Below are 26,220 nucleotides of genomic sequence, written 5' to 3'. Positions count from 1 at the left end.
AATATAGCTGTTACCTAGTGAGGTGCTTTGCTCCCAAAATAGACAACCAACTCCCATCCTGGCATTGCGTTCTCCACACAAGGGTACATGTGATGAAATCAAAACTAAAGAACTCTGTATTCTGACTATGCACCAAATTCCGAAGCCACTTTTTTGCTGGATAATGATGTCATGAAATAAAAGTACTTGCATTATGAAAGCTCGTGTTTTCATTTATGTTTGTTTAGACTCACCCGCAGTAGATATGATGGGAAAACTGTCATCGCGGATCACTCTGGGGGAGTTCCTGTCGTCAATATAGAAATGTGCAGTCTGGAAGAATCTCCTATGAACAGAAACCGTCCCGGTTAGTAGAAAGCAGGCAATCGGGATGATTATTTAAAAAGCTTCTTAATTCTGAGGAAGCCTCCTGTACTTTAATATCAAAGTACAATTTAGTACAATCTTGTTAGCAAAGGGTGTTTTTACCTGTGTTTCTGTTCAATACAATTTTAGTCACAACTCTGATATCAGTCCATTACTAAAAGAAGAATGAGTATACAGAGCATTCTCTCTAAATATACTGTACTTATACATGACGTAATACAACTTAATTCAAATATTCTTACACAAAAACATTTGATATTTTCACAAAATAACTAAAAATTCACTCTAAAAATATTTGAAAACAGAAAATCCTTGTATAAGTCTGTCTGTAGATTTTAATATTTAAATATATTGTTTAAACAAAATCTACTATTTATGTTATTATTATTAATATTAATACATTTGATTTATTAAGTACTTATTTTCACAAAATGACATTAACTTAAATTTACTCAAAAACTTGAATTTGAAAACAGAAGTCGATAAACAGACTTCTGTTAATTGTCCGAGTGGTTATGGTTATGTGCTGATGCAGAGAATCACAATATAGGCCAAATATCAGATGAATGAATCAGCTCGACCGACTTGTATTGACTCAGACCAACTCATAATGCATAATAAAGACTATCATTGGCACATTTCCATAATTAAAATGCATTAGCCACTACACACACACAAACGTCTAGTTCTCATATAATACACATTAAGATCAAAGCGATGATACCAAATATCCAGCCAAACGCTGCACATGCAACTCTTTCTGCCTTGGGTAAATCTTTTTAAAAAATCTGTGTTTTTTTTTTTACTTTCAGTGCACAAAGACATGGTATAAACCCTCCCACCCCCTTATTGAAGACTTGCTTCATGTAAATCCCAGTAAAGCATTTGTATAAGCATGCCCCTACCTGTACTTTAAGCAGAGCAATGAGCAGATGCTAGTCATCCTTGAGAGGTGAGATAAAAAGAAAGAAAAGAGGGGTTGAACGCTCGTAGAGCTCCGATGAGGGAGGGAGGGCTGGGGGGATTGAGGAGAGACGATGACTGGGGGGACAGGAACCTCACACTAATGACCTTTTTATGACGGCCGATCTCTCGTGTGTTTAGAGACGTTAGACTATTGGTGTAGAAGGGTCCTTCAGAGAAGTTTTAGACCCTGCGGTCTAATCCTTGAGAATCCAAAATAAAAAGATAAATATAACCTCTTATCATTCCCCATCTGCGTCTTTGCGTCGAGTCTGGAATTGCTCTAACTCATAGGCGATCGCATGCGTACGTGTAGAAATGAGTGCGGCATCTTTGGTCTTTAATGGGCATCTGTGAGTCTGAGGAGACTGAAAGCCTCTGAGCCATCCAGATGGAACCCTGCCTACATAAACCTCTCATTAGCCTATCGCCTTGGCAACATCATAACTTCATTTTAAGCAAATAATATCATACTTTCTGGTAACTTGCATGAACCCCAGTTATAAAAAAAAGAGAATGGAATATCTTTTGAATGGCTTTTGTTCACTCGGTAGCTTTGTTCTTGACGTTCTTGAAATTTGACAGTAATGTCTTGACAAAGACGTTTGCCGTCACATTCTCGGGGGAGCAGTTGCATCTTGTCACTTGTCTTTCGTCCGCTCTCTTAACAGATTATCGTGCAAACTCAGTCTTTCATTCACTTTAACTGTCACTGATCAACCTCTTATAAACCCATCAAATGATCAAATCAAACGACTGTTATATTTTCCTCTCAATCTTTTCCTGACTTGTTGGCTGACGTAATTGCTTTGCAATTGGTACAGTAACTTGCAGGCAAAAATTCTTGACATTTGTGGTGCTTGTTAAGGCCATGTAAGACCACTGTTGTTATAGTTAACTGAAACTAAAACCATTAAAAGTTTTCGCTAAACACAATAAAGCTGAAAAACAATCAAATATGAATAGTAGATGGACTGCCTTGGCAAATAACTGAAATAAATATGATTAAATTGTAGTACTAAAACTGCTAAAACCTTTTTTTTTTTTTACTAAAACTGAAAATACACTGAAATTTTTTACGAAAACCAGATTTTTTTCCCGGTAATTGACATAAAGCTGAAATAAAAATAACATAGGAATATAACATGAAAAACGTAAACTTCAAAAACTTACAATTATAAATATTGCCTTGGCAAATAACTGAAATAGGTTTAAGTGTAAGTACTAAAATAACTAAAACTAAAATGAATAAAATAAAAGCTCATTTAAAATATTAATAAATACTATAACAGTATATCAATTAAACTAAAATAACATACAAGTACAATAATATAAATAAAAATCATGATATCATACATTTAAAATATAAAACGTTTTAATATTTATCTTCTGATGTAATGTTACTATTGTGTGCTCACATTTTAAATGATATGCTCAAACCAGTCAGCATCACAGATTGGAGCACAGCTGGGTCCCTCCGCACAAGACTCATGGTCCCCAGGGGGCCCGCAACCTCTTAGCTCACATACAGATACAAGACTGAACAGGAGGATGGTGGTATTTGGCAGGAAGCTCCATAGGAGGATTTTAATTCGGTTACCATGGGGCTGAGACCAGTCCGGGAGAGGGCAGATGGGGCACGGACTCTCCAGGGAGCTGAGCCAGGTTTATAAAGGCCAGTAGATGGAGTAGAAATAGTTAGATGAAGTGTGGATTCAGGGGACAGAGCGACCTTACACTGTTTACAAACCAGGCACAACCATGACCAGACAAATCTACTCTACATAATACATGTTGTCATGAATATTAATTAGGTGATGCATTCGTTCAGAAGAAAACCAAAGCTCAAAAAAATGAGATAGGCAAATGGAGAAGTTAAGGAATGCAGATAAAGAGACCTGATCTTTTCCCATGCATGTATCCCATACAGTAAAGGCCCAAGATGATCTAAGACCAATGTGCTGGATGATATCTAATTCAATCTTACCTCCAGTAGACCAGGACAGCCAGCAGCATGATCAGACAGAGCAGAGTGAGGGCAGAGACCACCATCAGGGGGATGATCCACTCCACCCGGCTGGAGGATGACACCGGGTCTCGGGTGACGGTGGAGATGCTGTTCTTCTCTGCATGGTGATCAAAGGGGACCAGAGCAAGGTAACACATATATAAGGCAGAGTTTTTGAAAACCCTTCAATAATAGATGGAAAGAGTCTATTCTGGTATAAATGCTTGAAAAATGCATATTTAACACGTATCATCTTCCTTTACAAAGTTTATTACAAATATCAGTTAGTATTTATTCCATATATTACAATATTCCATATACCGTCTTTAGTTTGTATTTCACTTATTTTTTAAATATATATTTAATAAATATTAATTCCTATTTTATATATTTTCTAATACTGTTCAATAGTTTGGAGTCGGCAAGAATTTATTTTTGAAAAAAAGTCTCTTGTGCTAAAAAAAGACAGCATTTATTTGATCAAAAATACAGTAAATAGAGTAATATTGTGAAACATTATTACTATTTAAAATAAATGTTCTATTTTAATATATTTTGAAATTGTTCATGTATTGGCAAAGCTGAATTTTCAGCATCATTACTCCAGTCTTCAATGTCACACGATCCTTCAGAAATCATTTTAATATGCTAATTTGGAGCTCAAGAAACATTTATTATGATTATTAATGTTGGAAAAAGTTGTGGAGCTTAATGTTTTTGTGGAAACCACAGTACATCTCTTCAGGATTCCTTTTCAAACAAAGATTTATTTGAAATATGTTTTTTGTAACAACTTTTGATCAGTTTAATGTGTCTTTACTGAATAAAACTTTTGTTTTTAAACTTGTATCCCACATTTTTGAACAGAATTGTATCTAATATATTTTAATAATAAACATAGACACATAAAATAATATCTCATGCAGATAACGTATTTTAAATTTTATACTCATTAAATATTAGTGCTGTCAAATAGAATAATCGCGATTATTCTATTTGACAGCATTGTTAAATATATTTATACATATTAATATACTCTTAATAATATATTTTAAGGTAATGTAAATTGAAATTTTTGGACAAGATTTGGCAGTGGCACTACTTACTAATTTTAAAGGTACTGTCTTTTTGACCATGTGTACTTTATTGCCGTTTTATCATTTGCACAGAGCTTTAGACTGTAAGTCTGCAGCTCACCTACCAGTGTGAATGTAGTATGGCCAGTGCGCCTTCTCCTCATTGGTGAGTTTGGTGTTCTCTGTCGAGCCTGAGGGAAGCTGCATGTCTGCAGTGTCATTATCCTCCAGCCATGTTGGTTTTAATGAACCCTCTCCAGAAGGCCTCTCAGTGGAACGGGGTCCCTGCTCTTCCCCAATTCTAGGGTCCGATGTAGAGTTCTCAGTGTTAGCATCCGCCCTCTCTCCTTCCCGCTCCCTGTGTTTTGAAGTTGGGATGGGGGCAGTTGGTTTTTGGGGCAACGTCTTGGCGTGCTTTTTGTCCTTGACTGTCACATCTTTCCCCTTTTTTTTCTTCTCCTCTTCTTCCTGTTCCTCTTCCTCCTCCTCTTCCTCTTTTTCCTCCTTCTCCTCTCTTTCACTGTCTTCTTCTTGTTTGTTATTAGCTTCAGTGCTGTCCTCCGAGATGAGGACGTTGCTCTCAGACGGGGTGCTTTCAGCAGTAGGAGTGGATGGATGCTGAGTGGGCGTGGGGCCTGAGTTTGTAGAGTGGGTTGGCCAAAAGGATCCTGGGAGGGAAGAAATCACACTGCCACTGAAGCCCAGTCCTGCCAACAGAGTGCTGGTCACCACAGATGCTACAGTGGCTTGTCCTCCGCTGGATGGGGGCCCCATTCCCGTTGCCATGGAGACAAATGAAAAGGGGAGGCCGGCGGACGTCCAGGTAGAGGAGCCTGAGCTTATAGGGGCCATGTCAGCCGAAGAGGCGGGGGACAACGTTGGCTACAACCAGGGCAGAAGAGGAAAAGAAAAATTACAACGCGTGTAGAGAAGCAAATACACAGATTTAGAAATGATTAAACCAGTTACCCACCATTCCGGTTTTCACAATCCTTGTCCCCTCAAATATCCTTGTGGTGTTTGCTTGAAGAATAAATCACACAGTGTGACAATCAATATTAGAGTTGCCATGAAATCAAAATGGACAATTCTTGTTTGTTTTTTTTAAGGAATAGTGCAGTATTTATTAGAAATGATTTATCTGTGCACATCATTAGGCCTTGTCCACATTAATACGTTTTCATTTGAAAAAGCATCTATTTCTCTCTGTTTTGGCCTTCCGTCCACACTGAGACAGTGTTTTGTCCTGTGAAAACTGAGCTGTTCCATCTGTATCATCTCAGTGAGCTTTTATGAGGATTTACGCATGCGCAGTAAGGGGAATTTAGCGGTTTCCGACGTTTCAATGTGGATAAGAAACTTTTGAAAAACGCTTGAAAACGCTAGTGTGGACGGAGAGCGTTTTGAAACGAAAATGCCTTTTTCAAATGTATCCGGATTAATGTAGACGTAGCCTTATTCTTTTAAAATTCACATGCTTTCATAATCTTTAATCAAATAAATAACGTCCCCTCCTCTTGTAGCGACAATTCTTCTTTTCTCTGAAGTTTACTGGCCCGAGGGCGGAGCAACCTGTCACTCACATGAGATCGACCAATAACAAACCACAACTGTCTTATCTATTCCCGATGGCTGGACAAAATAAAGTCCTTCCCTACATTTGTGTCTAGTTCGAGAAGCCGTTTCACTCAGATATATGTCACAAAACGTTTCATGCCAACTTTAAGGCTTGGTTAGCAGCAGTAATTAGTAAGAACAGAAAGCCATAAAAAATCAGACAAACCTCTGAATAAAAGTGTTTGGCTGAAGTCACTGCGCTGGTCTCTCTGACATACAGCTTGCACTCTGAAGAGATACAGGACATCTGGAGACACAAGTGAGATGACTGCCCTCTGCAGGAGACATACGACACACCATACATTTTAATAACAGTACATCTCATATAGATTATTGGATAGAAATTGGATAGCTCAGAATCTCCTTCTACTAATACAACCTTTGCAGTATGTATAATGTGTGCAGATATGAATGGAATACCCAGATAAACAATACACATTTTTTTTGAAGAAATGAATACTTTTATGCATTAAATTGATTAAAAGTGACATTTTAAATTGTTATTTCTATTTCAAATAAATGCTTTTAAACTTTCTATTCATCAAAAAAGTATAATGTATCTATTATATTAATCAGCACAACTATTTGCAGCATTGGTAATAATTAGAAATTATTAAGCATCAAATCAGCATATTAGAATGATTTCTCAAGGATCATGTGACACTGAAGACTGAAATGTAATTCTGAATGTTGGACACAACCAGAGTGTCCCTTCAACTACACACAAATCCAAAAACCTCATTACACAACACAGTAAATACGACAAGATGTTATTTTCCAAAACCGAAATGTCAAAGCAAATTAAACATTTGCCATTATTATTTGTATAAATTGACACTTATTTATTGCAATGTCCTGCTCCATCTTTCAGAGATCCACAGTCTCCCAGAAATAAACTCAGATAGATATTCATTTGAATTTCATATACCCAAAGTTGGTCTAGATTCGCTGGCACAACCTGTGCTGTGACTGGGCTCAGAATTGAAATAAAAATGTAAATGTAGAGGCAAAAAGATTGAGGGAGTCATGATGGGATGCAGAGTGAAAGAAAGTAATTGGACTTTAACCGTGGCAGTTATATCCCTTAACTAAATCCAAATCTAATTTGACCAAGGCTAAAAAAGACTGACGGCACTCATCAGAAAAAAATCCTTCAACTGGATGGACACTGTCTTGTTGTTATGCTATCTGTGTGTGTAAGGCTGCTCCAATAAGGTGACTGACAGACATGGGTGTAAGTCATTCATTAGACTTGAGGGAAGAAAGACAAAATACTGTCCAAGTCCATCAAATCGATGAGAGCAGCCCATCCATCAGAATTATGCTGGGAACCAGAAGACAAGACCCTGGCTACAGGCAGTGACATCATGCTTCAATTTTTGTATCAAGGGTGAAATTACACAAATATACATGTAAAATTTTTCCAATTAACTGAACTGGCACATCACACCAATTGGGCCCCCTGCCCAGGAGCCACTGTCTGCAATAGTGTCTTAATCGGGGGAAGTTCTAGGATTTGATGTTCAGGGGGGCTTATCCCTCCCTGAGAATGTATTGCAAGAGACTATTGCCTAAATGGTGCCTCAGTATATTGGCACCACTATATTACTATAGTGACTCAAATGTACCCTACCAGTAATTGGTAACAAGTCTATACAAAAACCTTGTATAGACTTTCTGCAGTACAGTTCAAATTGGTACATGTTTATGCTACTCTTTGACTAACAGAAAATTGTCATCATATCATTATTATTAACATTAACAAGTATTACTGTTAACTAACTAAAAAACTAAAATATGGACTCTGGGCTCAACACTAAGGATTTTTTCTTCTGGCCTGGTCGGATCACAGCAAAAACGAATTCTAGCCTAACTAATATAATGTTCAAACATTAAAGGGATGGTTCACCCAAAAATGAAATTTCTGTCATTAATTATTCATGTCGTTCCAAACCCGTAAGACTTTCGTTCATCTTTGGAACACACATGAAGATCTTTTTGATGAAATCTGGGAGCTCTATTAACAGCTACGCAACTAAAATCCATATGAATTAAGCAGTTTAGTCCAAATTTTCTGAAGAGACATGATCGCTTTATATGATGAACAGACTGAATTTAGGCTTTTATTCACATATGAACATTGATTTAACTGCTATAACCCTGGTTTTAACTCTTATTAATCTTTTTCGTTGTAGATAACTGCCGACAAGTCTGGGCACTACAACACATCTCGAGATCCCGGAGATGACAGAGGTGTTCCATTACATTGCGTTCTGTCTAACTCATGAATCTTCAGCAGGGGGTCTGTAACCCCCTAAGGGGTCCATAATGGTACTGCAATTATTATTTAAACTTATCTGGGAAGCCAATACATATATGCATGAAACAACCAAAATATGACGCTTATTATAACTAAAACTAAAGACTTCAGTCAAAGAACTCATTGTTAATCATGTATAACCATTTTAATAATAATTATCAATAATGATCATATCAGTAGTCAGTACGATTTTTTTAAATGTTTTGGAAAAAAAAGTCTATGCTCACCAAGGCTGTATATATTTGATACAAAAAATATATAAATATTACTTTAAAATAACTGCTTCCTATCTGAATATATTTTAAAATGTAATTTATTCCTGAGATGGCAAAATGTTCAGCAGCTAGTCTTCAGTGTCACATGATTCTTCAGAAATCATTCTAATATACAGATTTGGAGCTCAAGAAGCATTTCTTCTTATTATTATTATTATCAATGTCCAAAACAGTTTACATTTTTTTTTTCTGGAAACTATGATACAATTTTTTTACAGGATTCTTTGATTATTTTCAGTATCTATTTGAAATAGAAATCTTTTGTAACATTATAAAAGTCTTTACTGTCACTACTGATCAATTTAATTGATCAATGAAAAAATATCTTACTGACCCCAAACTTTTGAACAGCAGTGTATAACACATTAATAAGGACTATATGCATGTTGTTAAACACTCAAATTTATATAATATTTAACAGGGGCTTCTTGAAGGTCTAGTTGTGTGTGTGTCACTTAACATCAGTCAAATGTAACCTCAACACAGTGATTGGATAACCGGTTGAGCTAGAGTGTTTGCGGTGGTCGACACAATGATCTGTAATGATCAAACAGCTTGCCCTTTCATTGTTGGGAAGCTTACCGTGCTGTGTTCACTGCTCTGCGTGAAGGTCTTCTCAAAAGGCATTTCATCCTTTACCCAGCTGTAGGAGACAAGGAAGTCCAGTATAGGCGGGTGGTAGACAGCTGACGGTCTGTCCCAGGTCAACACAAGTGCAGTTCTGTTCAGTGGATGAACCTTCATGTTGTCAGGGATGCTGCTGCAGACTGGATAGAGAGAGGAGAAGCAGAGCGATGAGATAAGACTGGTAAAAACAAGGAGGAAGAAGGTACAGTTGTTCTCATTTGATTAGGGATGTGTGATTGGAGATAAACAGGCGGAATTACGGCTGTTCGGCAGCGGGAGCGGAGCCAGATCTCTGCCGTGCAGGTCCACGACTGCAGCCCCCAGGTGAAAATAAATCTTTTATTGCTGTCTGAGTCACCAAAGCGTTCTCACTAGAAACTGCTTCAAAGTGGAAAATAATACATGAGTTCATCTCAATCTGCCTCCAGGCTTTTCAAACAGCCTTGCGTGGCTGTGGCCGTGTGCATTACTGTGTGTGTATGTGCTATACCCAGTGGTGGATGAAGTACATGCTAGTTAAAATATACTGATGAAATATTACTGCAGTAAAAATACACTACCTTTTAAAAGTTTGGGGTGTTTTTGAAGGAAGTCTCTCATGCTTACAATGGCAGAATTATTTGATGAAAAGTACAGTAAAAACAGATATATTGTGAAATATTATTAAAATTTAAAATAATTGTTATCTAATGTATTTTATTCCTGTGATGGCAAAGCTGAATTTTCAGCAGGCAGTCTTCAATGTCACGTTATCCTTCAGAAATCATTCTAATTTGCTGAACTGGTGCGCAAGAAACATCTCTTATTATTATTGAAAATGTTTTGCCGCTTAATATTTTTGTGGAAACTGTAACATATTTTCAGGATTCTTTAATGAACAGAAAGTTCAAATAAAATTCAAACTTTTAAACGGTAGTGTAAAAGTGCTGCCTTTAAAATTCTACTTAATTCTACTTAAATAAATGCACACAAGTGTTTACTTTTACATGTACTCATGTATGATATAAAAAAGTTAATTAATCTGCATATCGTGAAATGAATTTAATCAAATAAATCACAATTAACCACATATACACTAACAATATTTGCAAAGAAAAGCCTTCAAATGAATATAATATACACATATTGTAGCAGACAAGTCTAATGTGTGTTTGAATATCATTTCAACATAGCAGTACTGAAAGTGACAATGGATAACACCTCAGATCTTGAAAATAAAGGAAACAAGAACATTTAAACTGTCAACACAGTGTGTATTTTTAATAATGTTAAAATGGTGTAATGTTTTATTATGTACTTAGCAGTTTCATTGTGAGTGCCGTGCGCTTGCAGAGAGACTCCGCCCACACGCTCTTCTGATTGGCTGTGATTTTGATTCTGTCATGTCGCATCTGGTGTGGACAGACAAATTGCTTGTCGCTGTAATCTTATCGTGTTGTGTCGGGTTTGGACGTGCTGTTAAGAGTGTTATCATGCACACAAAAACACGTCTCACTATGTTGCTATTTTTATTACAGTGACCTCGTTGTTGGTGCTTTTATGATGTCAAAGCCATTACAAACATGAACTCTAGGTTTGTTTTGCAGCAAAAAAGAAAATCCTAATCAAATCTACCCTAACCATGCTTTCTAGGTATTTAGCTATTCATCCTCACAAAATCTGAATCTGTTGTGTGATGTCACAATCACGACCAATCAGAAAATATTCAAAATGTTGCAGGCCAGATCTGAACCACATGAGCAGCTCAATGTCACCTGGAGTGCATGCATTAAAGGAGAACTCCAGTCAATTTTAACATTGAGCTCTTTTTTTTTTTGTAAATTTGGAGTCCTGTCAGTACAGAGAAAAACGAAAAAAATCAGTGTTGCCTACACCGTGTTATCCTCTTTTTAAAATTTGCACCCTGTCGACTTCAATGGGGCAAGTTTTAAACCTGCTTTTAGCCTCTTAACATCCTTGATGTGTCATTACAAGTGCCCAGCCATGTTAGATGATTCCTTCAGAGTGAACACGGTGAACGCTCATACCTGTATTTACATCCTGTTTTCGGTCGAAGTCCACAGTTGTCGATTGTCGAGTTCTCCACTGTTGCTTAGTTACCTATGATAACGCGCGTGAACTCGACAATCGACCACTGTGGACTTCGACCGAAAACAGGAAGTAAATGCAGGTATGTGCGCTGGCTGAATTAACATCACTTTTATTCATATCTTTCACATCTACTGCAGTCAGATTCACCCGTGTTCACTCAGAAGGAATCACTAAACATTGGCTGTGCACTTGTAATGACACATCAAGGATGTTAAGAGACTAAAAGCAGGTTTAAAACTTGCCCCATTGAAGTCAACAGGGTGCAAATTTTAAAAAGAGGATAACACGATGTAGGCAACACCGATTTTTGTCGTTGTTCTCTGTACTGACAGCACTCAAAATTTACAAAAAAATGAGCTCAATGTTAAAATTGACCGGAGTTCTCCTTTAACTGCTGCATGGATTTAACTTTATGTTTTTCCTATTAAATTCATACCTTTTTAACCTATTAAATCCATACCTTTTTAACCTGAGTAAAAGTAAAAAATAAAAAACAAAAGTGTTTTCAATTATGACTACAGAGCCACTGAAAAGACGAACAGATGTAATTTGCACAATTGACGTCACTTATCACACAAATCATTTGGTGGGATGTGTTCTTGTCAAGTTGGGCGGACCGCATAAGTGGCGCTTGATAAGGTCATTATGCCAAAAGCCTCTACTCTTAATGTGTGTATATCAGCATTAGCGACCTGTCAACAAGCCTGTGATAAACATGTCTGTGAAACGAGAGGCAGATCGCAAGAACACAAGAAGTGAAACGAGGACGAGGGGGTGATTAGTGAAAGGGCATCTGCTGTGGAAGTCGGCCTCGAGAGCTCTGTTAGCACGGGTGACTCAGCGAGAGCCCATTATTTTCATCAGTTCAATCATCAGCATGCTAATGACTACCGCCATTACTGTCCGGCAGAGATTACGCTGATGATTCAAATTGACTCTATTCTCATGGTGGTTTTTGGGTTATGTAGTAAACAAGCTAAGATATCAGCACTGGATGTGCTGAGGGACAATAACGCTGTGTGCTTCACAGGTACGTATAAGTACATAGGACTTTCCACAATTAGGGTACATAATAGGACTTGAAATAGTTTAAGAATGAACTAATCATTTATTCTTTATCAACAAGTTTTGTACAAATATGTTTCACTTGTTGTAATTAGATCCTGTGCTTGCCTTGTTTCCTTTCTCCAAACCATAGTTGACGATATTGTGTGCATTCATTCAATCCCACAATACACTGCAATAACGAGTGTACAACCGATGTACGCTCAACGGCTAGAGAATACCCATAATGAACTGTATATATATCATTTTCTTTTTAATTATTTATACATGTATATATGTAAAATATATATTTATACATATATAAGATCAAAAGGATAAACAAAGCAGAATTATTTTTAAAGGTGCCAATATTAGTGGTGTACCAAAGGTGCCAATATTAGTGGAGGGCACTGTAAGGAAAGCGCCACAAAGGAAAGTACAAAAAACAATGCTAAAAAGATGTATTATTGCAAAGGGTTTTCAAAATTGCTTGCTTCGAAAACACCAGAATTGCTATTTGGCCACACAGTATTCATTTGTACAGGTTTATTTTTAGAGGGAATATTAATGACGATTATTCCGCCTTTCCGCTGTGTTGCATCACTCCAGACTTCATCACAACCAATAGCAATCAATTCCCTCAGCCGGAGAGGAAAACAACGCTATCATTAACGCACACAGTACACCGTCCCCCAGTTACTGGGCTTGGCTCAGAGCGCTGCACTGCTGTAGTCACTGCATTAATAAATCCTATTTATTCAGTCTGTCTCAAGAGCAATGGATATCCTAAAAACAACTAGCTTTGCACTTTATTCATGAGATGAATGAGAAGAAACCCAAACATGACGTCTATGAAGAAAAAACTGAACTCTAGTTTTGGATAAGAGAAATAATCACAGTCCCAGTTGGAAATTTACTGATGTTACATCATAAAGACTTTGCTGAAATGATCATGGACATTGTTATAAATAAAGCGAATTCACTATTTCCTAATGATAGGATTCTTTTACCATATAATGGTTAGAATTAACAGAAAAACAGAAATAAAAGTGTCTTCCTCCTTGATGGGTCAGGCCGATTTTGGTAAGAAAAGCATCATACCTCGTGAGGATTCTGAGTCTGCAGCGCTGGCCATGCTGTCTGTCATGACGTCGGGTATCCAAGCATCCATCAGAGCTGATTTGAAGATTTGACGGCTGTCGAGATCTTGAGTGGGCCGATGGTTATTCCTCAGGTAATCCACGGACTTCACATGATCCTGCTGCTCTGTGGTGAAGATGGAGTAGAACGCCTCTAGCTACAGCAAGAGAAAGGCAGAAAGAGAAAGAAAAAAATATCCAAAAGTTTAAATGTGATTTTTCCATTTCATTTATTCCCTTCTATCAAGGGAATATATAAAGTCAATTTATTTTGGCCATGAAGGTGTAGAAAGGAGATAGATACGAGCATGCTGTGTATGACTTAGTGGCTTTACTCTGTGTGATGCTGAATAAAGCAGGAAGCAAAAACGGATCATTTAACCCATGTTAGCATTAAAAGCTGTGTGCATAACCAGAGCAAGTATTGGGAGTGAACCAATCAGTCATTCATCAATATAAAAATCTATAAATCTTTATACACTTTTAAAAAGATTTTTTTTTAGAGCGTAGCTAAGTGGTTGCTAGGGTGTTTTGGAGGCTTGCTAGGGCCTAGACGTGTTTACAAGTGCAGTAAGCAATTTCTGAGAAACGCTGTTGAAAGTGGATCGGACCGAGCACCACAACACACTTGTAGCCAATCAGCAGTAGGGGGCGTGTCCACTCATGATGGGGGAGGAGAGAGAGTAAGCAAGAGGGAGATTTAAAGATAGACTGTAGAAAGAGAGATGGCTGAGAGACATTACAAAAGAGAAAAGGTCAGAGGAATATCTCTGGAAAAAAAGGGTTATAATCAGGCAAGAGCATTAGGACCCGCGTTAATATTAGACAAGCTTTCCAGCGCTAGAGAGACATAAGCAGGAAGGCCTGAAAACAGATGTCGAGGTTGTGGTGTTTCTGCTCCGAGTAACACTGGTTTTGCGGTTTCACAGAACCAAGATATGCTGTTGTTGTAATGTTAGCTAAAGTAAAAGGACAGTTTTGAGTGTCATTGTTTGTCTGGAGCTGCTGTGCTACTAGCGACTATCAACAAACTCTTGCTTGTATATACTCTTGTGTACTATATATTCTTTTTTGTTCTTCCTTGTAGTTCGTTAGTCATCTTCACTTTATTTTTCGCGAAGCATTATTTTGCTTTGCAACAGCTATGACACAGAGACATCCACTATCGTATTGCTTGCTCGTGCATTTTGTGGGCGGAGTAATGAAAGGAGGGGTGTGTTTGTTTGGGCTGATTTTAAATATCAACAGTGTTTCTCAGAAATTGCTTGCTGCACCTTTAAGAGGATTTTGTCAGTCATATTATCATTCAACAAAGTAAAAGAAAAAAAACTTGTATAATTTGTATAAAAACAAATAAATAATATTAGAATTATTATTTGTAGTACAATTATTATTATTACAAACAAACAAATAACACTAATATTGGCTAATGTAGATATGGTCACAGATATACTTTGCATCCCTAGAATAGAAATAGAATAGAATAGAAATCCATTTTGATTTTTTTTTTCCATTTATACAGTGCAACGTGCTTTATATCTACAACACATATATACATAGATGAATGAATTTATTTGTTTAGTAAATCTTCTGCACTGTCTCATTTCCAGAAACATTTGAACACACAGCAGATGAGACACATTGCTAGTGTAATATTGTCTATTCGTGTTTGTGTGCATACTTGCAGATGGTACAAATATGATACAGGAGAAAAAAAACACGAGCCAATTTCAAGCATAGTGCACACAGCTGGATGTGATACATGATCAAATGAATGTGATGTGCATGTATGCATGATTATGTGTGTGTGTGTGTTCGCCAACCTGGTGGTAGGACAGGTGAACGGGCCGACTGAAGATGATCCACTCCACGACCTTACTGCAGGGAGGTGTCGTGAGCGAGCCAGTGTAGCGGTAATAACTTCCCAAGGATGATGGCAATAGATCCTTCAGTATGAACGAACCTAGGTTTGTTTCCTTCTCTGTTTAAGAAAAGACACAGTATACTCGCTCAAAGACTGAACGAGATCTCAAGAAACCTAAATTGAAGTACTATGAGGCAAAAAGATGATGCGGCATGTACACACAAGTTTTAGTGGATATTTTATTATCTTATTGTTAATTCTTCAGGTATTTAGAAATAATAACGTCTGTTCAGCTTTCTCTTTATTTCCATCGTAACTGGCAGGGCCAAGTTTCTGAACAACAGATGTGAATATGTGTTAAACTTATAGGAACTGAGAGGGAGTTTTTATTATAGTATTTTCAGGTACACTACCATTCAAAAGTTTGGGGTCAGAAAGATTTTGTTTACATTTTTTTCATATTTTTATTTAGTAAAGACAAGAGTAATGATGCTGAAAATTCAGCTTTGCCATCACAGGAATAAATTAAATTTTTAAATAGACAACAGCTATATTTTAAACCGTAATAAAATTTCACAATATTACTGTTTTACTGTATTTTTGAGCAAATAAATGAGCATAAGACACTTCTTTTTACAAACCGACCACAAACTTTTGAACGGCAGTGTTTTCAAAGCACACTTCTCTTGAACTTGATCCTTGATCCTGAAAAGATCATTCTAAATTTCTCATGATATGAACACCAAGAGAACCTTTTGGAATTCATGGTTCTTTTACAAAACCGTCTATGCGCTTCAAATAACCTAAAAAATATATTCACTTTTCCACTATTAGAACCAATATGTTGTTCTGAAGAAGCTATAATACAACAATATGACAATCTCCAAAGAGCCATATAACCAACACAAGAACTATCCAGCAAAAAAAGGTTATTGATAAAAAACATGTTTTTCGCTGAAGCTAAAGTGCTCAATTTGTATTATTTATTTATTTATTTTATTATAGGTGTGCACTCTGCAAGCTGTTCATATGGTTACATTTACCGTGATGGACCACTCGTTTAAGACCTGAGATGATGGGCTCAGCTGCAATGTTGTCTTTCTTCGACACCTATGAGAAACACAGACAAACGCAACATGAAATTAGCAATTATTCCGTTTCCCTCTCTATGTCCAAGAAACCCAAAAAAAGACGGGGTGCATTTAAATCCTACTATTATCGAACACGAGTTTCCTGTTTTCGCTGCTTATGCAACATTAAAAACTAGAGCATGCTGACATAAGCACCTTTTATTCAGGTTGATGGAGAAGCTCATTCAGGTCAGAGATGAAATATACTCACTTGTGCTCTCTGAGGATTCATTTGGTTGAACTAGGTGGGAATAAAAGAGCCCAAGGGAACCACCAATACCGGAGCCCCACATCGATTAACTATATAAAACCCCCAGGAACGGACATGTCACACTCCATATGACACCATTCGTCTAAGCACTAATAGCGGTAAGCCATAACGCTGTCACATGTGGGCGAAGATGTTTAAGTCCATCGACGTAGGTTATTCTTTCACCGTTTGGCAATGGATAAACATAGGACACACCTGCGTTCTACTTTCAGCGTGAGGAATAGCTCTGTCACATTAGTTAAGGTGTGTGAAAACATATTGTATGAGAGCGTGCGAAGCATGTTAGTGAATGAAGGGGGAATGAATGTGGCGCTGCGTGGCAAAAAAGCTTATATTATTTTCACGGATCCTCACGCTGACCTGCTAAGCCTGTTTTTCTCTCTATATTCATATGGCATCCCTGAATACTAAGGCTATGGCACCACAAATCTTCTTTTTTTTGGCTTGACTCATTAGGAAAACTGTGAAATTTGTGACATTTTCACCCTTGATAAGAACATTCGTCACAGTTGAAAGAGAAGGGAAAGTAAAAATAAACCAACAAAGGAGACACGGTGCTGGTAAGAGCTCTATTGTATGTGTTTTTGCTCTGTGATGTCACTTCCTTCAACTCGTCCCTCAGTTTGTAAAAGCAAACAAACAAAAAAAAATGAAGCTTGTATTTGTATTAAAGCACTTAAATGAATTCTTCTGCACTACCGTTTAAAAATCAGTAAGACTTTTCGTTGACAGAAATTGATCAAAAGTGACAGTAAAGACATTTATAATGTTACAAAAGATTTCTATTTCAAATAAATGCTGTTATTTTCAACTTTCAATTTATCAAATAAACATGAAAAAAAAAAATTATCACGGTTTCCATTAAAAAACTAATCAGTTTAAACAAAATGTGTTATTTGAGCTGTAAAGTTGTCTAAATCATCCTTTCAGTAATCGGACTACTTTTCTAGATGGATATATGTCTCATTATGCAGGTCCAGATGGAATCAGTGCAGAAAACACAAAGTATGCAGATTTTTCTGGAAAATCCGCAGAATAAACCACAATAATTTCACTAACATACTCATAAATAAAAAATGCAGTCAATAATTGTATCCCTTAAAACTCATCTTTGATGATCAAAATCACATATTTAAATGTTTTTTTCTTTGATTTTCTTTTCTTGATTTAAAACAAGCCTTTAAATAGCTCGAATGTAACACTACACCCTTCGCTCATTTAGTATACGCGGTTGTATGAATATGCAAATCAGTCCCGCCTCCACTCACTCACACCAGCTCAGAGATCCACTCGTTGACGATCACACGTTGACGTGATTGGTTACAAGGTAGTTTGTGACGTCAGAACCATGTTTTTGAGACTGTCTTTGGTTCCCTGCAGTTTTAAGGAGAAAATACTCAGCAATGGTGCTAGCTGACTTATGAATTTGCACATGGTTTGTCTTAAACCATATTAAAAACACCACATAGACATATAAACAAAATTAAAAGCTTGATTTTCACCACATTGAGACTTTAATAAAATGTCATGCTAACAAAAAGCCCGTGCTAACCAGCCAAATATTGACCTCTTGGTTGTCATTTAATGGTTTATGAGAATTAGAAAGAGCTTTATTGCAAAGTATGTTAACACGCACAAGGAATTTGCCTTGGTGACAGGAGCTTCCAGTGCAGAAGAAAGTACAGACAGTGCTGACAGAATGGATGAAAGACTGCATGAACTTTTGTAAAGACAAGGTTTGTAGGCCACTTTTGTGCTAGTCGCTTACAGTCTCACAGCTACACTTCTAGTCCTACTTATTTGATGTATATCCTATTGCAATGCCTTGCCCCTTAGACTGTCATTATTCTTTTAGAAACTAAAGGAAGGAGCAAGTTTATTCTATTATGAAGCTAGACTTTACTGTGAGAAAAAAAGAGAAAGATGGCTAGAGGGCAGCAGAGAATGTCTGTGCTTTCTTCTACCTGTTGCTGACGATGAAAATAGGCCCTGAGGCTACATAGGTCCAAACCAATTTTAGTCTCTTTCTCCCTTTCTTTGAGAAGGTATCATGAGCTATAAAGCTCCATTTTACAGGCTGGTAAACATTCGAAAATTGCAACCAAAAAAAAAAAAATCAAAGAAGATCTTCACCTGAAAGAAGACAGCCATGGCGGCGATGATTCGTCTCTCCTTTATCGCAGTGCTCAGACTGTCAAAGTCATCTGAATTGTAGAAGTAAATCTGCATCTATGAGGCAAAAAGAAGGGAACAGGGTTTTATAACAGAATTCTTATTTGACAAGGTATGAAACGGCTCATACTAATGTTCTGCTTTGACTTTCCTGTTTAGTAAACACAATGCATTGTGGTATCAAAATTGGTACAGTACGCTGTCAAATCCTCACGAATTGATATTCCTCTCATCTTCACACACACACACACACAAAAATGGAATATCTGTCATATCCTACTTCTCTCATCACTCCACATTTTGACATCGGAGACAACTAAGGATTATACGCTCTCTCTCTCTGAGGACGGATTTAGGAAGAAAGCGAACCTCAGAACCAAATCCCCTCAGCGCGCCGCAATAAACAACATGTCTTTGTTGCCTTAAACATTGTCTCTGAACAAACGCACAAAGTGTCAAATAAATGTTAAATCTACTGTTACAGAAAAAACAGGGACGATCGTACAAAGAGAGAGAGGGAGAGAAAGGGAAGCGGGATGAATGGCGTGTCAAAGCTTGCAGCAGCTGAGCAATCGTGAAAGAGAGCGTTGAAATGCAGGGAATAAGATTAAACCTCGCTATGACAATCACGTTCCAATTGAGCTTATTTCCTGACAGCCTCTCTATTTGCCTGTCGATGCTGTTCTTTCTACATTTTATATTGTAGACTTTGCTTTAGCACATGTCCCTGGTCATTTAATGGTGCATGTAAGAAAAAAAGCAAGCTTTCAACTAATGGGGCGGCAGTCTCTTTTGATAAGGTTGCGGACGGGAGAGGAGAAAACAACGCTAAACGCCAATAACAAAATACAGCTAGCCATTTAATAGTACATTTAGGGTAGGAAAATAGATGTTGTGTCCAGTCAATATTCACCTCTTAGAAACTAGCCAAATTAGCTATGGTAAAATATGCATGGTAAAAAAAATCTGCCTCAAACTACATTAAGAACAGGTTCCAGGTTTAGTATTGGCCCTGTAAAAGATGCTATAACGTTGTTATGTGGTTACTAAAACATTCTGGGTTTTTTTAACACATGCTGTGTGGTTGCATACTGACACTCTGGTCCCTAGATAGGATTTTTTTATCACTCGTTTTATCATCAGCAAGATGAAGAACACTTAAAAAGCCATAGCACATTCCTCTATAAAAAGCTGCACGATTTGAGATATGATTATCCCTACAAAGCCTACTGTATCATATTTGAAACAATTTCTAAGGCCTCTAAATTATCAACATGATCAAAACTTTGATAAAACACACCTGTTGTAATCTTCTACAAGCCCTTTGATTGACGATTCTTTTTTTAGCAAGTAAAAGGCCTTTAATGAATAAAAGGTCTTTAAAGATTTTTATAAACTTATGAAAACCTTTTATATTGTTAGTGATATTTCAAGATGAACACTTTCTGGACTGAAGCAACTTATTTTTTTTGAAAAATCATTCTAAAATGTGAGTATTAAATATGATACATCAGGCTTTTGAGGAGCATTTATTTGCACATCTGTCAATCATCATTGTATTGCACTGCATTATATCTTTTGGCCCCCACAATTAAAACTACAGAGCTTTGATGAAGCATTTGAATATAATCTTAAGACATATTTTGGGAGATATAGAGTGACAACTGATATTTATATGCATTATTTCTCTTTAACAACATCTGCACCAACTTTTTTTTTTTTTTCTCACTTTGGGCCTCTGAATTAAAATCAAGGTGTTTTTTTCCTCACTGAACAGTGAAAGTAAAAGTAGCTACTACAATACATTTTAACAAGCATAATTAGAAATGAAAAAAAAAAAAAAACCATTCTGACTCGTTCTGGAAAAAGTGGTATCAGTGCATCCCTAATATATATATATATATATTTTTTTTTTCTTAAGGTTCAATTAACTTTTCCATTAAACATTTTTTTTTTCTGATTATTATTTCATATTTCAGGCTTTACAGGGAAACATCTGTAATGAAAACTGTGTGCGCAAAAGTTGAATTCTTAGGGTTAAGAGTTCATTCAAATACTAATGGTGATGCTTGCTTTGGCAAGCAACACAAGTGGCAAAAAGGCTAAAAAATTACATTAACACTATTGCCGTCATAGTTTAATTTACTGTGCTAGACTTGAGCCAGAGGTCAACAGAAGTCGTCGAAAGATAATTGGATGCATCTCCAGTCTCTGGCTTCAGTGTGTTTGGGTTTTAAATCGCTAGATAATGCTTAGCGGCTATCCAGCGGCGTAGATACACATCAATTGTATTTCTGTGTAAAAATGGGATTTATGGAGGGAAGTCGATTCGTCTAATGAGAAAGTGCTGCCAGAGAGGTGGATCCAGCCCAGGTCGTCTGACTTCTGTGCCAGCTAATTTCGAACAAACTTAGACTGATGAATACAAATGATTTCGCCTTCCCATCCTCTAAATTGTTGTTGTGTAGACACTGTAATGATAGATAAGAAATACTGCTAGATCTTGGATAAAAGCCAGTAGAGTTTGGCTCAGAATTTAGTATTTGTTTCTACTTTGAACACATTCTGACCTTGTTCGAACATTGAAATAAAAAATGAAATAAAATAAAGGGCTTTTTCTGTAATGGAGAGAGGTACAACGTCCTTGGCGAAGCAACAGACACGTCGAAAGAATTGCAGGCAAAAGTAAGGCAACAGAAAACGAACCCCCAAACAAAGTAATTAAGGCCAGACAATGTCAGAAGGGGTGGACAATGAATTAATTCGCTAATAAAGAGAAGAAAGAACAAAGTTAAAGTCTTTAATGAAAACCAATCAGTCTCCTTCAGGCCTCTTTTAAATCACAGACTTTAATGGTGTCCATTTATTGTGTCTTCACAGGGGGAAATATATTACTCATTAATCACTAAACCTCATTAGCCAATTAGCTTTCTCCAAGAGCCAATACAGAGTTTATGGTGACCGAGAGTAACGCGCAGCACAAACACGTTTAGTTAATGAATCAAAATGGGACAGAAACCATGTGCGGGGACTAAAGGCCAGCAAACAGCATACACTCGACTTAACATGTTCCAGTGTATAATGTGTGATTGCATAACGATATTAAACTTGAATGCAGTGGTGCGTACCAGTCTCAGGCTATGCACCATTTTCACTGAAATCTCAAAAAACAAAAAAAAACAAAGTGTTGCTTTTTCTTCGATGTGAAGAATTCAATGTGAATGAACTTCAATGTGCATGCAGTGTTTACGGCCAAATGGACGAGGTTTACAATCAAGAGCTAATACTACTAATCTTGTGCAAAATAATATCTGCCAGGCAACAGGAAGGTTGTTTTAAAACAAGTAGCAGTACCCTGTAAGGCATGCAAAAGGAATTATACTTTATTAAACATTTATGGCATTTCGTCATTGTTGACTGAGATTAGCACTAGGGTTCTTTTCTCACATCCACACAATTCATTCATTAAAAAAAATACTACTACAACTAATAATAAGAATAAATAAATAAAATTTGATAATTATTTATTAATTTTTATTCAAATTTATATACACTATATTACAATACAATTAATAATAATAATACAATGGTGGTTAAAAGTTTGGAATAATTAAGTTAAAAAAAAAAAATGTTTTTGAAAGAAGTCTCTTAGGCTCACCAAGGCTGAATTTATTTGAAACGGTTAAAGAGTAATATTGTGAAATATTATTACATTCTAAAATTATTTTTTGTTGCTTAACATTTTTGTGGAAACTTTGATACCAATTTTTCAGGATTCTTTGATGAATAGAAAGTTCAAAAGAACAGCTTTTTTTTTTTTTTTTTTTTTTTACATTATAAATGTCACTTGAATCAATTTAATGTCTCCTTGTTGAATAAAAGTTATTTTAATCAGCATATTAGAATGATTTCTTCAAAATCATGTGACACTAAAGACTGGAGTAATGATGCTGAAAATTCAGCTTTGCCATCACAGGAATACATTGTATTTATTATTTATTTTAAAGATATTTCACAATATTACTGTTTTTACTGTATGGTTCATCAAATAAATGCAGCCTTGGTAAACATGAGGCTTTTTTTTAAAAAACATTAAAAAAACTAATTATTCTAAACTTTTAACCACCAGTGTATATATTCATCTATTATGTTTTATTATTACAATAATTGTTACAAATTTAAATAAACCTGAATAGAAACATTTGGTCCATTTACCCACCAAGATCAACTGGTGAAGAAAACCAGGCAGGGGCCAGTTGCATAAACTTTGCTAGGACTTTGTCTTCAGAACTAGTTTGGCTACTAGTAGTTAACCAAGAGGTAATCAGTCTTACTTTTCTAATTCCAAATAGACCAATCTACCATTTTATGTGACTGACTTTAAAAAGTTAGGAGTAAAAAGAGCAGAAAATGTAGATGACTACTTTAAGACTAATCTAAGCAGTTTATGCAACCGGCCACAGAACTCAAATCATTTTAAAGATAAGGTTAGAAGGAAGCAGAATATCCTTGCTCTTTTGTGAAATGCAGCGGTCGCACCATCAAGTCAATAAAACACATCGATCCCTCCCGGTTTCATTGAGAGGCTCTTCAATTAGTGCAGATTAGTGCACCACTTTCAACCTACTCAAATCAAGGTGGAATCCTTTTTTAAGGAAAAACTTTAAACTTTTTTAAAGAAACACATTTAGTAAAGTTGTCCTACTCATCTAAAAATCCATTCCTAATAAGATTTTTTTAAATGTGAAAGTGAGTGGTTTAAGGGCTGTTCACAAAGACAGTGTTTTGTAAAGAAACAATGGATTACTTAAAGAAAAATGTTCACCAAAAGGTCTTGACTATGAGAGATTTGAGCTTTTGCTCAGGTTTCGTTATAGCTGTATTGATTTTACTACAGAACATATACTGAAAGAATCCAAAATCTGGATTCTTTCAGATGGAAGTGGAAGTGGAAATGATTGTTTGTTTTTTTGAGTACAATTGTAGTTTGTAGAGCTGGGTGATAAAACGATAACGATAATTATCGCAATATAATTTTTCAAAAGTTTGATAAGTGTTTGAAATAATGTTTATGCATTAAATAATGCTGAGCATGCATATTGCAGACTGCCGAGCTGGTATGATAAACATTAAACGGCAAACGCAAAAAAAAGAAAAAAAAAAAGAAGCAGAGCTGCTCGTTTGAACTGCGCGTCACCCTGAACATTCATCAGCTCGGCTCAAAACACTGCGCAACACGAGCTTAGAGCAATGCATTTTCTTGCTGACCATCTCGATCTCGCACCCACTAAACATCACTGTGAGATCCAGTAAGAAGTGTTCCATTTCATGCAGAGTTTTCCCATACAAACAACAAATCAAATGCCTTGTGATTTAAACTAGTTTAAAGCCAGACGAAACGGCGCTGACATTCTCAACAACACTTACAGTTAGTGACAGGAGAAACATTGTGCCACAACGATACAGCTAGAAGGCTTTTTCCTTACCATGGATTTACTGTAGTAGCACTAACTGAAACCATTGGATTGTGGCAGAAATGTGGGATATTCATATTTAAATTGTTTTATACTTTTACCATATACATTTAATGTATGAGTAATTTGAAATTTGTTCTCAGATGTAATGTAAACTCACAATTGCGAGAAAAAAAGTCAGAATTGTGAGACATAAAAGTCGCAATTACCTTTTTTATTTTTTATTCTGTGGCGGAAACAAGCTTCCATTGTTTTCTACAACTTTCACTCAGGAGACAAAAATCTGCCTTTAAACTTGAAAGAAATAAAAAGTTGACATTTATTGTGATAATTATCAATATCGACTGATTTTTTGGCCCATATCACCCAGCCCTAGTTCATGAACTCTGTATTCTAGACATAATGTGACTTACTCACCTCTACTGGAAACTTCTTTCCATTGATACTGTGTTCAGAACCAGCCGACCCATTGGTGCTGCCCCAGTGAAACTCCACCTTCTCTGCTTTGAAGCGTCCAGGTAGGCCGGCCCCTCTCACAAAATAATCATTCCTCAGAGCTATAGACACTGTGATGAAGAAAACAAGACAAGATGAGGGAGTTAAACACTCTTAAAATAAATATTTACTTCAAATTCAATTAGCCATAGTATGTAAAACTAAGGCAACCAAGTATATGTACAGCTTTTTAAGCTGTGTAATTCAACAACAAATAATGCATTCAGATATATATACACATTTTAATACCCTGCTTTTCTTCAGACTGTAAAAATGCTCTAGGGGAATTTTGTCTTTTTTATGTTGACAAAGGACCTTTAAAACAAATAATGATGCAAAGGAAACTGAGTGTGCACTCTGCAGGCCAGAGCGGACAAATCAAAATGAGCTCCATAGGCTCTCCTGGCACAGACCGTCACATTATACCGCATTAAGAGTCGACCTCTTGACTCTTTAAAGCCTGGATTGGTAAACAAATTGAAATATCTTCCATTGCTTCTGCTTGGTAGACTCCGCAGAAACAGGATAACTACTTCATACACTTGGTTTTCCAATGCCAATTAATAAACTTGGTCAAACTCGGTGACGTTTTAAAACATTCTGAACATCTGAATCCATTCAACTGTAAGTAGAGACAGTAAATTGATTGAATCAAATAGGAGCACTGTATGCAGCAAATAAACCCTACGCATTATTGAATCATGCAAGGTGATTTCCTATGGTTTGTACCAGTCAATTTACTGGTATTTGCTCCATTATTTATCACCCAAACCAGACGTTAATTTGACCGGCTCTTGGTAGATTGCATTGGTCATTATAAAATGATCCGGCTGCGTCTGTGTTCACGAGCAGAACTTTTCATCCCCCATCTGCACTTTTATGGGATTGCGCTCTCACGCTAATTTGCCCTGTTAGGTAAATCTGGCCCTTAATCACATCGTACCATGTTAAACTGGACGAAAAGTTTTGCAGCTCAGCCACATACTCCATTAGAACGAGAAGCGTAATCAAAAGAAACTAGGCTGAACTGCAAGGAACTACGTGAAGACATCTCACGTCACAGAAGCTCTCGTGTGGAGATCTGTGTTTAATTCTTAAGTAAACTGAAGTGTAGGGATGTGAGTAAACAAACTGATTCAGTGGGATATGATAAATGTTTGTGGAGAGATAGGATCTTTTGGTGAATACACAAACATCGCTGTATGCACACACTGGGCTAAAGACTCGTGGTACTCAGGAGGGTTTCCTCGCAAGGCCGTTGTTAGCGGGGCGAAAGGTGGTGAAGATT

The 26,220-nt window shown here is 36.6% G+C and overlaps 1 protein-coding gene across 1 annotated transcript in view; it reads right to left on the bottom strand.

Annotated features, from left to right (window-relative positions):
* Positions 1 to 26,220, bottom strand: part of ca16b (carbonic anhydrase XVI b) — a 90,131-nt gene that overhangs the window by 10,427 nt on the left and 53,484 nt on the right. The window contains exons 4-14 of the mRNA XM_079883993.1: positions 24,855 to 25,003; positions 18,925 to 19,020; positions 16,434 to 16,500; positions 15,350 to 15,507; positions 13,489 to 13,684; positions 9,208 to 9,392; positions 6,197 to 6,305; positions 5,387 to 5,436; positions 4,539 to 5,295; positions 3,317 to 3,455; positions 234 to 325 (exon numbers count right to left, since the gene is read on the bottom strand). Of these exons, the coding sequence (XP_079740119.1) occupies positions 234 to 325; positions 3,317 to 3,455; positions 4,539 to 5,295; positions 5,387 to 5,436; positions 6,197 to 6,305; positions 9,208 to 9,392; positions 13,489 to 13,684; positions 15,350 to 15,507; positions 16,434 to 16,500; positions 18,925 to 19,020; positions 24,855 to 25,003 (1,998 nt within the window). The remainder of the gene's footprint in view (positions 1 to 233; positions 326 to 3,316; positions 3,456 to 4,538; positions 5,296 to 5,386; positions 5,437 to 6,196; positions 6,306 to 9,207; positions 9,393 to 13,488; positions 13,685 to 15,349; positions 15,508 to 16,433; positions 16,501 to 18,924; positions 19,021 to 24,854; positions 25,004 to 26,220) is intronic.

This window comes from Squalius cephalus, assembly GCF_949319135.1.
Source record: "Squalius cephalus genome assembly, chromosome: 10".
Taxonomy (NCBI): Eukaryota; Metazoa; Chordata; class Actinopteri; order Cypriniformes; family Leuciscidae; genus Squalius; species Squalius cephalus.
Note: the sequence above shows the minus strand (reverse complement) of the source record. Positions and strands in the feature narration are given on the sequence as shown.